The following is a 16,248-nucleotide window of genomic DNA, read 5'->3' on the forward strand; positions in this document are numbered from 1 at the left end:
AATTCATGATGAAATCAGCTTCTAGTTTAGTATAATATCTGAATTGTGCAACAGTGTTTTGCATTCTTTTGCCAAATCAGAACTGAAACAGAGATGAAGTTAAGTTGAGTTGCAATCAGTAATTACGTATGGTATGGTAGCTATGCTTGTTTAGGATAGCTGGTCTGATAAAACATAACTACCATTCTGTCTTAAAAGCTTACATTGAAAATTAGCAATAAATATTAATTGTGTTGCATTGTGAAAAATTGCATTTTGGAATGTTTTCAGTCTAATTTTTTAAACTTTCTGTATGTTCTGTCATAGATATATTTAAGACCAGTGGAATTTACAGAGGTGTGTGTGTGTGTGTTAAATGCAGCAAGATGGTGGATATATCATTATGTGCATATGCAAAACAGATGGGGATAGGATTGTGACCCATTGCTAACTTGTCTATTACACACACACACACACACACACACACACACACACACACACTGTGGTCACCACTGCTTTTTTCTTTTTCTTTTTACTGTGTTATTAAACCAAAGGGTGGAACTTTTCATTTCAAAACTCTGATAGGCATGTCTTCATTGCAGAGTTAGTGAAAATATTGAGTTATCAAGGACTTAACACTTCGCAATAGGATAATCTTTGTTGAGACATATGCCAACCATAGTTAATTAAGTTTTCTAGTTCTTGCATAGCCTTTATTCAATGTTATTTTCTAATTTTTCAATTAAATTCTAAATTGTTTTATTATGAAATATTAAACAATATAAAACAAACACAATAAGGATTATTTCAAATGGATGGAGGGATAAGAATCTGCAAATAATAAACTGGCAATTATTACTGGAATTTTTTTTTTATGTTACAGATTTTATTTTCCAATATGGAAGATATACTTGATGTTCATAATGACTTCCTGACTGCTTTAGAATATTGTTTACATCCAGAACCTCATTCTCAGCATGAATTGGGAGATGTTTTCTTAAAATTTGTGAGTATGATACATTAAAATATATCTGCTGGGTTGTGAACAGACTTGGAAATTCTGTATCTTGATGCAAATTAAATACTGTATATTGGATTTGGCAATCAAATGGTTTCATGAGATATTTGAATTGATGTAAGGTTCCTTTAAGTAGACTAATTTTCATTTCTTCAAGAGAAACACAGAGACTCAAACTCTGGCTTCGCATCTTATTCTAAGCCCAAATAAATAAATCACACCAGATCAGCATGTCTGCAAAAAGGGGTACATTTTGTCTCAAGTATCTGGGGAAAGGACTGCCTCATATATGGGGTTTTTATCTCCCTTGCCAGGATTTAGGGGAGAGTTTCAGCTTTGAACTGACTTGGGTAAAGTCCTCTTACATCGTCTTCATGTCCATTGCCCTCCCTATCCTATTGCATGTCTATAACTATAGCCCTTAAGGCATAGCCATATGTTCCCCTAACTTTGGTTCACACATGTCTCACCAATTGTTCTTTATGAAGATGTTTGTATAGCTTTCTTCGTCTCCTTCCGAGCCCCATAGCCAAGGATATTTCTGAATACTGTACAGACTAATAATGTCTTGGCTCACTGGATATATCTATAGTTGAAAATAATAAAGTATGTCTTCTTCTTCTTCTTCTTCTTCTTCTTCTTCTTCTTCTTCTTCTTCTTCTTCTTCTTCTTCTTCTTCTTCTTCTTCTTCTTCTTCTTCTTCTTCTTCTTCTTCTTCTTCTCCTTCTCCTTCTCCTTCTCCTTCTCCTTCTCCTTCTCCTTCTCCTCCTCCTCCTCCTCCTCCTCCTCCTCCTCCTCCTCCTCCTCCTCCTCCTCCTCCTCCTCCTCCTCCTTCTCCTCCTTCTCCTCCTGGTTCAGGGTCCATATTTTTTTTGGAACAATGAACGCCATTTTCCATGACCAAACACAGCATTCAAGTTATATCTGCATTTTGACATATATGGCTGTAGAGACATTTGTTACAACAAAAAACTGGCAGACTGTCTGGTCATCAGGGCCTGAGATTGGTTTGGCCTGTGTTCAGCTCAGCAGTATTCTGGTGGGCAGACAGTATCTAGCAGTACTATTAAGAGGAGTAGACCTCACCACCAAAAGTGTAGATTATTGAGGGGTCAATATCAAGGGACAGTTGAATAGAAGACAAAGAATTGAAGAAGATCACAAAGTATCAAGATCTGGAAATCAAAATTGAAAGATTATGGCATAAACTGGCTATGGTGATCCCTGTGGTTATCAGCACACTGGATGCCATATCAAAAAATCTTCGATGATCCTTAGAAAATCTGGTATCTTGGCAAAATTTCCATCTGTCAATTGCAAAATGCCATACATCTTGGATTTGCACATGTACATTATGACATTCTAGGTTCTTAGGAAGAACTCAATGTTATGAAGACACCAGTTAAAGACTTTACATTATTGTGAACAGAGAATAATATTAATAACAGTAATCAAAAATAATAAATAATAATAACACTGAATATACAGTACATGCAGTGTATCTGTATCAGGAAATGGGCTAGCTGCATACTCCTGTTGCCTACAGATGCCTACAGAATTGCAGTTACATATGACTGTCAAATGTATAATGCAGGAATTCATCCAGTGACTTTAGTAATGTGGTAATATGTGTGGTGGTCTTAAGTTACAGGGTAGCATACTGAAAGAATTTGCTGAGCAAGAAAAGATCTATTTTTAAAGAGTTCTAATCAGTGATCATAATACGCTTGATTATGCAGGTTCAATTTTCTGAGGGTAGTGCCTCTAATTATGTAACTGATAGTTTCCTCATCCTATGAAGAAACCTCAGTGTCACCCAGAGAGAAAATTAAATACTTAAAGCACTAAGTAAGTTTAAAGTGTGGCTTTCATTCTTGTGGTCTTGGGCATGAAGGACAGCTGGTAAGACATGATGAAAGCCCTCTGGAATCTTTATAATTATTGAATATATTGAACTGTGGTTTGCCAGGAGATGTCGTGATCTAAATATAATCTCTAAAAATATGGCCAGTGTCACAGAGCTGCAATCAAAATCAACAAAACAACACTGGGTGCTATTTCCCAAGCATAAGGTCAGCTGCAAAGAAATGAGTGGTGTTAATGGCTACAGTACTAAAGAACAAAGTCTTATATAATGTTTTCCTTGTATAAATTCCCATGTGTGCTCATCAGGCACTGGGGCTTTATTTGTCCCTTACTGGGATATACCTTAAAGCAATCTTCAACCTGGTGCCTTCCAGACATGATGGGATGCAATTTCTATCTTCCCATGCAAAACGGCCATTAAGATTATGTAAGATTGTGGTACAAATTTAGCTGTCTGCTCTATTGTAAAATATACTTTTTTAAACCTCTGTTTGTAATTTCTTCCTGTGATCCAGGTCCTTAGTTCTAATTCAAATTAAAAACGAGGATGGAAAAATGTGTTCCAGATTTATGGAAGTATCTAGTTCTAGTCCTATACTGTAAATTGGGTTGCATTATGATTTAGCTCAGTGGAGTCCTAGCGCAGTATGATCGATCTACACAGACTTCAAGTCTCTGACTTACTGATTTTGTTAGCACAGTTTATTTTATTGGAATGTGGGCAGATTAGCGTGATGGTTGAATTCTTAAGCTCAGACAGCTGTGGATTTATGAAGGGGCAGTTCATTCCATACCCACTGCTTCCCAAATGGACTACTGCAATATGCTTTATGTGGGATTAGACTTGAAGAGTATTTGGAAGCTCTAGCTGGCGCAGGATGCAATGGATTCAAGAGCTCTGGGTACCCCTAGGATTGGGCATGTAACAGCAGTTTGCTTATGGGTCTAATTCAATAAGATACCAATAATAACCGAAAGCTTTAGTTAACATACATTTCTTTTCTCATTCTCACAGAAAGAAAAGTTCATTGTATATGAGGAGTATTGCAGCAACCATGAAAAAGCACTCCGGCTTTTGATGGAATTGAACAAGATCCCTCCTGTGAGAGCATTCCTATTGGTAAGGATCAATGGTACCATAAATTTCTATGTTATGGGCAAGCCAGCTCTAACACTCAAAATAAAGGTAAAGTCATAAATGCTCCAGACTGTGCTAAAATGCAATGGAAAAGGTTTGCATTAAAAAAACTGTAAATAATACTACTCCCTTGGCAACCAGTCCCAGCAGCACTAGTAATTAAAAGCGCTAAAGAGCAATTCTGTTTTAATTATTTTCTTGAAAACCATCAGGGATTGCTCCATCCAGATCTCTGGGGGTAAACTGTTCCATGGGAATGGATTAAGAATGAAGAAATGTTGTTCCCTGGCCCCTTCTTAAACTGTCACATGTAGGGAGGGAAGAGGTTTTGGCATCTCTAATTAGGAGGTATACACTGAACATATTCGTGATTAAGTTTATTACTACGTTTCTATGCTGCTTCAGTCCGTTGAAGGTAAATCACTTATTAAGGCATACTGAACATAAAATATTATTAAAGCTTATATATTAAAATGCATATAGAACAAACCCAAAAGAATATATATAAATATATATAAATGTTCCTTAAAAAATTAGGAGTTAATTATCTTCCTGAACTTTCATATTACTTGCATTCAATTTCAACTGTTCTCCCTGTCCAGACTCTCACAACCTCCATTGCTATATTTTGTACCAATTTAGCTTCTGGGTAGTCTTCACAGGCAGCCCTTTGTGGAGCTCATTGTATTAGTCCTGTGATGGTGAACCTATGGCATAGGTGCTGGAAGCAGCACACAGAGCCATTTCTGCCAGCACGTGAGAGGTTGCCCGGAAGAGCCGCCCCCCCGCCAGCCAGCTGATTGTCGGGAATCTGCTGCACATGCGCCGTGGGAGACGCATATGTGGGAGATGTGTGTGCATGCTCAGGGGGCGGGGCGTGTGCAGGGGGGTTGCGCACACATGCACAGAGGCACGTGGTGCAGGGGGTTGTGCATGCATGTGCGGGGGCAGGGGGGTCATGCACGCATTGCATCATGAGTGCAGATATACACACGCACTTTCGGCATGCAACATGGAAAAGGTTAACCATTACTGTATTAGTTCATCTGTGAAGCAAAAAGGAGATGGGATGAGATGCTAAACATGGAAACCTTTTCAATTTGCATCAGAACTTACCAGAGTCTCATGCAAGGTCCTCCTTACTGTTTCTCTCCCCATAAAAACATTTATGACTCCTAGTCCAGATCTATCCCAAAGGTGCTTTTCCAAAAGGCAATTGGACTTTCTTGGTTTTTGCTTGAAAACGTTTTGCTTCTCCTCCAAGAAGCTTCTTCAGTTCAGAAGCTTCTGCACTTCTTGGATGAGAAACAAAACCAAGTAAGTCCAGTTGCCTTTTGGGAAAAGCAATGATTTGGTAATTGAGAATCTCCATAGACATTTTGTGCAGATCTATTTTGTTTTTCTTGTGTCTGTGTCTGCATGTGTTATATCTATGTTGCACTGTTGCCAGTGGACGCAAGCTTTCTCACTTTAATACAATTAAAGCTTTCACTCCTTTTGTCCCTAGTGTATTAATTTACATCTTTGACTTGAATTATTGACGGGAAATCTTAGTACAGCTGTTACGCCAGCACATTTCCTTAATTTATTAATTGGATTGCTAGGAAAAAAATCTATACCCTTATTCATCATTTCACAGTCTTCTTCAGTGTCTAGGTCAAACTTTAAACTACCAAAATGAAGCCACCTTCCTGGTTTTGTTGTTGGCCAAAATTTTATAGGCTGAGAAGATTTTGGGGTTGTGTTATATTGTTTTTCTTGAAACATGTTAAATAGTTACATGTGGTATCTGCATAGAAGTCTGATCTTGTGGTTTGATAGTTCCATAAATAGCAGTAGCAATAGCACTTAGACTTATATAGTGCTTCACAGTGCTTTACAACCCTCTCTGAGCAGTTTACAGAGTCAACATATTGCCCCCAACAATCTTGGTCTTCATTTTACCCACCTCAGAAGGATGGAAGGTTGAATCAATCTTGAGCCAGTGAGGAGTGAACCACTTGCAGTCAACTGAATTAGCCTGCAATATTGCATACTGCACCACAATGGCTCCTCTGCTCTTCCTAATTTCCCTTTTCCTAATCTCACCAAACAAGTTATGCCCACATGATCATATCACAATAAAATGAGAATAATTTAAAAAAATTAAGAGACATCTGTCTGAATGACATGTTTTTGCTACCTGAAATAGTGATTCAACCTTAGAATGATATTTGTGTCAGGTTTGGAAGCCATATTGAGATTCGATGCTCCCACACTGCCATAAGCCTGAGAAAGTGGGAGGAGGGGATTCAATTGAGTATCTCTAAGTAGACAAAATAAAATTCTTTTGTTAGTTCAAGGTTATTGAGTTTGGTGCAGAATGAAATAAGAATCTTACTTTAGGACGGATCATGATTGGGCCATGTGATGTGATGACGGCCAAGGGGGGGGGTGTGGATTTGTAGTTTTGAATATTGCAAGAAAGCCCGAAAACTTTCAGATTCGGGATTCCACAGATGTGCCAGTTTCTACCCAGATAAAGGTATTTTTGAGATATGTCTGTCTTGGAGTTATTGATTAGAATGGAGGTTTGTGGGAACGCTGACAATTTGATGCATTTTTAATGTCTGAATTCTTGTAAAATTGTCAAACATTGTAAGATTTTGGCATTCTCAGCCCTAAGTTCTCCCACGGTTTCTCATATCTTGCAAGTTTCATGGCAAAAATGCATAAGATTTTTTAAATTCTAAAATATTATTTTTAGTTTGGTGGTGATGGGTCTACAACAGGGGCATCAAACTCAAGGTGCTTAGATCTGGCCCGCAGGGCTGCCCTGGAAACAGCAAAGAACCAGCCCACAGTGCCTCTGCCATTGAAAAGGGAGCTCCATTTTTGGCCACAACCACCTCCTTCAGTCCTCTGCCAGTGAAAACAGAATCTGGGGTGGCTCCCCCAAGCTCCGTTTTTACTGGCAGAGGGTTGCATGAAGCTATTGCGGCCAAAAATAGAGCTTGCGGCGTCCCCTGAGCTCAGTCCCCCTGCCCCTGGGCCAATCACTACCAGTCCGCGGAGCCGGAAAGGTTGGGGAACATTTCTATATATGTTAGCTTGAGTCCGATTAAAGAAATACAGACTATACTCTTTTAATAAACAAAATATTCCCTTTTCTCTATACATTGAAAGGATTTTTATATATTTTCTTAGTCCATTGTCGTATAAGGCTCCACAGATAACTAGCTCTACAAAATGTTATTCATTACCATGATATCTTGAGACATTTTGACTGAAATGCAATATTCTTCTTATTATTTTTTTCTGGTTGCAGAGTTGCATGCTTTTGGGAGGTAGAAAGACGACAGACATTCCACTTGAAGGTTATCTCCTAACTCCAATACAGAGGATTTGCAAATACCCACTTCTCCTCAAGGTAACACCAAATGAAGACTTTGTCCTGATAGTTATTTTCTTAGATTCTTGTCCTGCAGTTTTTCAGTTTTCTTCATTGCATGAAAAGTTCCACTTACCTGCTCACAAGGTTGTTCATAAAACTTGAATACCATAAAAATGATTTTTTATGGCTTATTACAGATTGAGTCACGCAGGTGACATATCATTTAACTGTTTCATTGCTGATTATTTTACAATGAATGACTTGTGGCATTGGGGAGTTGTTGTTTTGAACTAAATTTGAATCATGCTTATATTCCAGTACTGCACAATGTAAAAATATATCTTAGTAAGTTTAAATGGCAATGTCCCATGTTTAATTAGAAAGTACCACTCTGAAAAAGAAAAACATTTTCATTTTAAAAAGCAGTATTATCAGAGTAGATTCTTAGGAATAAAATTTTAAAGGATTGGTTTTAGTTTATGCATTTGTTTTGCTTCACTATTCTCTCCTTTCCCCATTCATTCATTTGAAATTATATCATGAATTTGGGGAGGCAAGATTGCATACTGCCTATTTACTTCATTTCTCCATTTATCTACTAAGTATTCCAATAGTACATTGGAATGTAGTATGGCTTACAACATTTTATTGAGACAAAACATTAATAAAATATTAAAATAAAACCATAAAATCATTATATACACTATTAAAAATGATAAACCCATAGTTATTTTCAAACAACATCAAATATTCTCTTACAGACAAAGAACATATTAATAAATGCACATATGCCAACAAAGTAAAGGAAGAGGGCCATTACGATATACGAGGAGAAAGGTTTCTCTGATACAAAACTTAATTATGAAAGTTTGGTCTGTCACATAGAGAGCTACAAATGTATAATCCAGCAATATTGTGTGAATTTGAATTGGTGGACAAGGTCAGAATGGGGATAAGTATACAAGAGAGATGTGCAAACATGCCTTTGCAAATAGAGAACAGGACTGACCTTTTTGTGAAATTATATGTCTTAGTGCTAATAACTTGAGATAGGGCAATGCTTCAAAAGTCCAAAAATCTTAATCCCTTTTTACATACCTAAGTCTATGAGTCAGACTGTTAAAAATTAGTTTGTTTTAAACTGCTGCTTGAATTTTTGCAAGAGGCCCAAAATAATCATTGGGTCAAGGCTAAGCAGGAAGGGAGGGCATGTTTATTCCATGGATTTGCTCTGGGATTATGGGTGACACTTGGGAGCCTTCTCAAAGCCTCTGGAATAGGTTAAACAGGCCAAGGAAGTTGGGATTTGATAAAAGTGCCCAGCATTCATTCCAGACTACATGTTTCACTTCCTTAAACATCCACGTTGATGTGGATTGCTTGGTTGGCTTTCAGTTGTATTTATAAAACCATGTAGAATTGACGAAAAGCAGAAAAGCAGAATTGGTACCCCATAGAGCTGCTTTCACACAACCTATTTAGCCTTGTTAAATTTCCCTGTTATCTGGATTCATACAGTACACATAACGATAACCAAACTCATTAGGTTCATGTAACATATTAAGTCAAAAAAATATAGTTAAAGTTACAGCTGACCCAGCTTCTTACGTTGTGCAAAATAAATCCTGAACTGATCTGGTTTAGCAAGTTGTGTGAATATAATTAGTTGCTGCCAAACTGTAATTTTTACTATGGTAAAAATTTATTTTAACATTTAAAAATTATTTTAACATGGAAGAATAATTATATTGATTAATTTAATTATTATTTACTCTTAATTCATGTCTTGCCCTCATTTATACTCTTACTGCAGTTATTTATAAATTTTTGCTCCTGCTTCTTGAATCTGCTAATGCTGCTCTTCCAACTTTCTAAAGGACAAGTCTGGGCCTTAATAGCAATAGCACTTAGACTTATATACTGCTTTACAGTGCTTTACAGCTCCCTCTAAGTGGTTTACAGAGTTAGCATATTGTCCCCAACAATCTGGGTCCTCATTTTACTGACCTCGAAAGGATGAAAGGATGAGTCAACCTTGAACCTGGTGGGATTTGAACTGCCAAACTGCAGTCAGCTGGCAGTCAGCAGAAATAGCCTGCAGTACTGCACTCTAACCACTGTGCCACCACAGCTCTTAACCCCAAATCTCAAATAATGGAAGCTGAACAACTTTAGACTGCCAATAGTGGATACTATCTCAAGTACATCAAGAAGAGAGATTCTAGAATAGACTGAGGAAGCAGCCTGGATAAGCTGTAAAACTTTTCAATCCAACAAGAAAAGAAGTCCAGTTGCTATGACTCAACTTCTAGACGACTTCTAGAATGCAAGTTGTTGTTTCTTTTTCTCAGCAAATTAATTATGTTAGGTAGCAAATAAGGCATCTTCTATTGTATGATTACTGCTGAATCCAGTTACATTGGATTAAACCAGAGTCACTATGGATGTTATGTTAACAAATTTTATATTCTTTTCATCTTACAAGGATGATAAATGTCCCCATTGATAGAGATGTCTTTCCTCTCCTCCCAAAGTCATACAGTTAATCACAGATCAAGCAGAATTTGTTTAATGTGGATTCAGCTTGAGATTTAATGCTCGTTACTTCAGGATAAGGGAGTTCCATGGCCCAGTGGTTAAGACATTGGGCTTGTCAACTGGAAGGTTGGCAGTTCGAGACCCAAGCACTGTGCGATGGTGTGAGCTTCCGTTTCTTTCCCCAACTCCTGCCCACCCAGCAGTTCGAAAGTATACAAATGCAAGTAGATAAATAGATACCAATTCAGTGGGAAAGTGATAACGTTCCATGTATGTTGACGTACATTTATGCCAGCCACACCACCACAGAAAAGTCTTCAGACAACTCTCTTGCTGGTTCCCTCAGAAAAAAGAGATGAACATCGCCCCTAGACTTGGACATTTACATTTATCTTTATTTCAGGACAACTTAATTGGTAGCAGAATTATTCCTAGCCTCCAGTTTTCAATACTGTGTTTCAAATCTTGAAAACTATTATTATGTTAAAAAGTAGCATTCCTGAACACATCAGCACTCATAGATTTCAGGATGGCATTGTGACATTTTTTCTAAAGGACCATTGTCTATCTGGAAGTTTATTAAAAAATAGTATTTCGAAGTCTCTAACTGCAGTTTAAGAACCAAAGAAGATAGAGTGCTGCAGGGTTTTTGAAATACAATTTAAGAGGACTTGAGCAGCACTTGAAAGAGCCATACAAGTGAACTGATTATGGACTTTGTCACTTTCATAATATACCTTGAGTTTTTAGTTGAGTTGTAGTAGTTATATCCACCTTTGCTTTCTTATTTACACATGAGCAAATGCAGCTTTGAAGCAAATCTGTTTTGGCCTCTTTCATCTCAATGATTCCCCCCCCCTTTTTTTTTTTTCATTATGAATGTGACTGTCTCATTGAGGAAGAACCTTATATTATCATATTAGGGAAAAGAGCTTCAGGACAGGTGGCATAAAGGCCAGAGAAGAGGAAAGATCCAGTGGAATGTGAATTCAGGAAAATAATAGAAAAAAGAAGTGATGGAAATCAGAGAGGAGAAAGAAATAGATTTAGGGGATAGATATATTTGTAATATGATTACTGGTTGTCCTTGACTTACAACAGTTTGTTTAGTGACCTTTTGAAGTTACAACATCACTGAAAAAAAGTGACTTATGACTATTTTTCACACTTACGAACATTGTAGCATCCCCATGGTCACGTGATTTACATTTGGATGCTTGACAACTACCTCACATTTATGATGATTGCAGTGTCCTGGGGTCTTTTTGTGACGTTCTGACAAGCAAAATCAATGAGGAAACCAGATTCATTTAACAACCGTGTTACTAATTTAACAGCTGCATTGACTCACTTAACAAATGTGGCAGGAAAAGTCATAAAATGGGCAAAATTCACTTAACAAATTTTTCACTTAACAACATAAATTTTGAGCACCATTGTGGTCGTAAGTTGAGGACTATCTGTATAAAGTTATGAAGATTGAGGGGAAACAGTATTCAATTTTATATTGAATTTCTTTTTTAATTAATTTTCCTCTAAAGAAATAATTCTAAACAACTGCAAAAAATGGGTACAGTTGAATGTTAAGGTAAATTTTGTGGCTGAAATTCTTATAAGGAATCATCATTTTAATGAAACACAATGCACCAAATATGATGATGATGATAATGATGATATTGATGATGATAATGATGATGTATCAACTGTGTCATGGGTGAACAGGATCATTGCATGATGGCACATGTGAATATAACTAATGTGAGTTTTGACTGGTATAATTCATTCTGTGCCTTTGATTACACTATTGGAGTAGAGGTGGTATTCAGCAGGTTCTGACCAGTTCTGGAGAACTGGTAGCGGAAATTTTGAGTAGTTCAGAGAACCAGCAAATGCCACCTCTGACTGGAGGTTTTGCAGTATCCTTCCCCTGCCACGCTCACCAAGCCACACCCACAGAACCGGTAGTAAAAATGTTTGAACCCCACCATTGCATTAGAGGATGGGGTAAGACATTTAATTTGTGTCAGGTATAATGCCTGAGTCAATTCTTAGATATTAAGCATATTTTGAGTTACAATAAGTGTTTTTAAAAAGTTTGGTATTAGTAAAATTTGCTGGTTGGGGAATTTATAGTAACATTGCGCAACCTGTGTATTTAAGCTATTTACTCAATTCTTTCCTAGCATATGGTTTCATTTATACTTAGTGCTGTGAGACAACAGTACTCTTAACTGTTGTTGAGTTCATCAGTAAGGCAGTTGCTACATGGTTCAATCTCTAGGCACTGAATTAGTGTATTCCACTTAGAGAGGACAAATTCTTTGAATAAAATGAGGGATTAGAGTGAGTTGGAGGCAGTGTGGTTACATATAAATCTCATCCTCAGGGTGGAGATTAGTAGCATTTTTCTCTGCTTTCTTGTCTCCTAACTTAATGGGATATGTAGGTCATAGTAACACAACACATTCTTGGAATCAACAGACTGATGGTTGTTTGGCAAAAGGATTATGGACAGTTGCTGTCATTTATTTGCATCTTAGCTTTTCAGGTATCTGGCTGCAGCTCAAGGCTGTGTTATTTTGACTTCCATGCCTGCCAGCTGAATGAACCTCTTGAAAGGGCATTTATTTGATAATTACAGGCTGTAGCCTTGGCAGGGAGTTTCCTCTATTCCTAAGAAAGGATCACCTAGAGGCAAAAACCAGAGTTACCAGACTCCACATTTACTTGAAAGAAAATGCAAAACAGCATAATACTTGCCACCCTTCATGATGGTAGGTGTCAGAAATCAATAGAGATAAGTATTGTGATGGAAATCTGGCCAAGTGCCTTTTATCTTTTCCTGGGATTGTATAAAAAAGACAGGATGGTGCTAATTAGGTAGATGTTAAGGTGCCAAAATATCAGCCTTCCCAAGCTTGAAGCTCTGTAGGAAAACTGACAGCTGTGTGCTTTGAATTCTGCAAAAGAGTAATTATTTCACTGTAATAAAATAATATCGGCTTATTCGTTGTATAATTTGGGAGAGGTAGCATGATCCAATGAAAAATCAGTTTTGTATTGTGCAGTACCCCAATGTACTGGCACAAAAGGCAAGGAGCAGGGAGGAAGAGAATGATTTTATATGGATGTTAGTAGATTTTTTTGCAGGAAAAGCATGCTCTGCTCTCAAAGTGAGTAAATAAAGATTATTGGCATGCTGTAGAAAAAGTCAGTGGGTGGCAACAAGATAATCAAAGAAAAACAAAGCAAGTTTCAACAGAACAACATCCTTTCTTCTAGGAAGTGCTGTGTTTGATCCTTCCTTTTGCATGCTTGCCTTGTTTTTTTCATAATATTGTAGGTTATATTGTATTTTGCCATTTGCTTTTTTTAAAGGATATTGCTGGCATTAGTAGAATATTGGATGAAATGGGATAATTCATGGGATTCGAAAGTGGCAGTTTGGTAAATATAAGCTTAAGATTCTATAGCTAAGATATATAGGAAGTTGTTGTGGCTCCGATTCCCGAGCCTGTGCTGTCAGAGGAAGAGGACTTGGAAGATGAGGAGGAGGAGCTGGGAATGCCTTCCTCCCCAGGACCTTCCTCTCTGGCAATGCCTTCCTCCCTGATAATGCCTCAGGTTTCATCAGACAACCGAGAGGAACAGCCTGAGATTAATCAGGAGGAAGGCATATCGGAGCAGCCCCTGACAGGGAGTCAAGAGGAAGAATGTTGGCTTGATCCTAGGCAGCGTCGTAGGGAGAAACGTGAGCAGCAACGTAGGAGGCGTGGGAGGGTCAGAGAGTGAGCTGAGTCATTGAGCCACACCCCACAGGGGATAAAAGTGGGTGTGTTGTCGGCTGGAACTTTGTACGGGACAAAGTTTGATCTTACTTCAGGTTTTCTTTGGGAATGATTTTTGTGGTCTGCCTTGTAATTTTCTGTAAGTAGCTTTTTACTTGTTATCAGTTCGGACTTGGCAGGCAGAGCATGTTGGAATGCCAAGGACGTTATCAATTCCAAAGAATTAACTCTGTGAAGTCCGAGCCAGCCAGCCTGCCTGCCTGTGTTTGTGTGAGTTTGTACTCTTTCATCTTTTGGGAAAGAAGAAAGGTGAGACAGAACAGCAAGTCCTCAGCTTACAACCATAATCAGGACCAGAATTTCCATTGCTAAGTAAAACAATTGTTGAATGAGTTGTGCCCAACGTTGCAACCTTTGTGGCCACGGTTCTGAAGTGAATCACTGCAGTTGTTATGTGAATCCCATGGTCATCAATAAATCCAGCTTCCCTTATCAATAAATCTTTGCTTGTGATTGGGAAAGTCACAAATGGCAATCACATGACCCTGGAACACTGCAACTGTCCTAGATACATGCCAGTTGCCAAGCACCTGAATTTGGATCATGTGACTATGCTGCATGAGTCATAAGTGAGAACCGGTGCAAAAAAAAGTACTTTTTTCCGTGCCTCTGTAATTTCTAAAGGGTGCTAAATGAATGTTTGTAAATTGAGGTCTACCTCAATTTACAAACTACAGCTACAAACTTGCAGCTTCTGGCCTACTGCATTGTTCATGCATGTATAAGTAGTCTTCGACTTACAACAGTTCATTTAGTGACCGTTCAAAGTTACAGCAGCATTAAAAACAGAGACTTACGACCATTTTTGATACCTTACCTCCGTTGTAGCATCCCTTTGGTCACATGATCAAAATTCAGATGCTGAATTTGGCAGTTGGTTCATATTTATGACGGTTGCAATGTCCCAGGTCATGTGATCACCTGGTGACCTTCTGACAAGCAAAGTCAACAGGAAAGCCAGATTCCCTTAACAACCATGCCACTAATTTAACAATTGCAATGTGGCAAAAAAGGTTTTAAAATGGGGCAAGGTTCATTTAACTAATGTTTTGCTTAGCAATAAAAAATTGAGGCTCAATTGTGATTGTAAGTCAAGGATTACCTTTATAGAATGAGTATGAATATAGAATGATGCAAAGAGCCACGATCTTTCTTGCTTTTTGGCCAATAGGCCAAAAATACAAAGTCTGTAAGAAGAACCGTTTTTCTATTCATATTAGGCTGTGTGAGTGAATTATTTCTCATGGGCTTTTTCATTTACATGAGAAATTAAAATACATTAAAAAGGTCTCTTCTATGGTATTCATTCAGTAGTGAATGCTGATATTTCAATTGTGTTAGTTCTCTCTGTATTTAAAACACTTCTAACTCTCAGGCCTCTACAGGCAGATCTACGGCACAATTAGTTCAATGTTCAGCCTGGTAACCGGGTTAGAGCTTAGAAACAAATTATTTTTCTTTATTGCTTGTTTTAATATCGGGTCCAGCATTTCTTTTATCACAATAATCTTTTCTCAGAATTTCTCTTAATCCCTAAGCACCCTGTTTCCGGATCTCTTACCCCAGTAACTACAATATGAAGCTGAACTTTCCCCAGGAATGGTTGCTCAGACGGAAGTGCTTCGTGCATTTTGTTCCCAATGTCGTTCTCGTGCTGCCTTTCATGTGCTCATTTCTCTGCATTTGCCTTCTTCACTGCACAATACTTGTTTCTTGTGCTAACAACCCTTTCTCTTTAAACAAGACAAAAGTCATTTCCACCGGAGGGGCTTCGTTCCTTGTATAGAAGCCGATTGGATTGACAGTTGACTGTTTCTCTGGCACAAGATGTGGGGTCTTAAAGCACAACTGAGGGTTGATTTAAGGATACAACAAGAATGGAATGGATGCAAATCCCAATTCTGTTCCCTAACTTTGTCCTTAAACCAAAATTGTATTCAAGCTGGAACTCTGTACTTAGAAACAGACTTAGAAATGATATCACACAGTACCTAAATTTGAAGTTCTGGATTTATTTTGTGGATGAAAAGGCAAAGTCTGTCAAGATGGGGTGGGGGAGGGAAGATGACTTCATTGTTCCTATTATAAGCTTAAGAGGAAGAATTTAATTAAAGGCTCAAGAGGGGATAGTTTTTGCTAGAATGCTATCTAACAGATTCTGGTACTTTGGGATTCTTGCAAAATAGCAAGAATATCAGTTTCATCAATATTAAATGAAGGAACTAAGGGCAGCTTGCTGAATGCTTGCTCAAACCAAACCAAACATGTAATACACGCTGTAAAGACAGAAGGATCGTCACATGCAAAGTAGTGTACATCTGTTGTGTTGATGGATTGTGATATATCTTCTATGATTTGGCAGGCTTAGCTCGTTCAACCTGCACAACCTCTCAGTCTGTTGCTGATTGTATTTAAAGTGCGAGTAGAATCTGGCTCTGTATGTAGAAAAGTGGAGTTGAACATTTTTGTTACCTTTTTAGGTATGAGA

At 37.9% G+C, this 16,248-nt stretch overlaps 1 protein-coding gene across 2 annotated transcripts in view; it reads left to right on the plus strand.

Moving 5' to 3' along the window:
* PREX1 (phosphatidylinositol-3,4,5-trisphosphate dependent Rac exchange factor 1) overlaps positions 1–16,248 on the plus strand; it is a 228,435-nt gene that overhangs the window by 116,376 nt on the left and 95,811 nt on the right. For both annotated transcript variants that reach the window (XM_087959300.1, XM_087959299.1), the window contains exons 3-5: positions 863–985; positions 3,879–3,983; positions 7,309–7,410. In XM_087959300.1, coding sequence (XP_087815426.1) covers positions 863–985; positions 3,879–3,983; positions 7,309–7,410 — 330 coding nt within the window. The remainder of the gene's footprint in view (positions 1–862; positions 986–3,878; positions 3,984–7,308; positions 7,411–16,248) is intronic.

This window comes from Notechis scutatus, chromosome 3 (assembly GCF_049901735.1).
Source record: "Notechis scutatus isolate UNSWTSFEM ecotype Mainland chromosome 3, rNotScu1.2, whole genome shotgun sequence".
NCBI lineage: Eukaryota > Metazoa > Chordata > Lepidosauria > Squamata > Elapidae > Notechis > Notechis scutatus.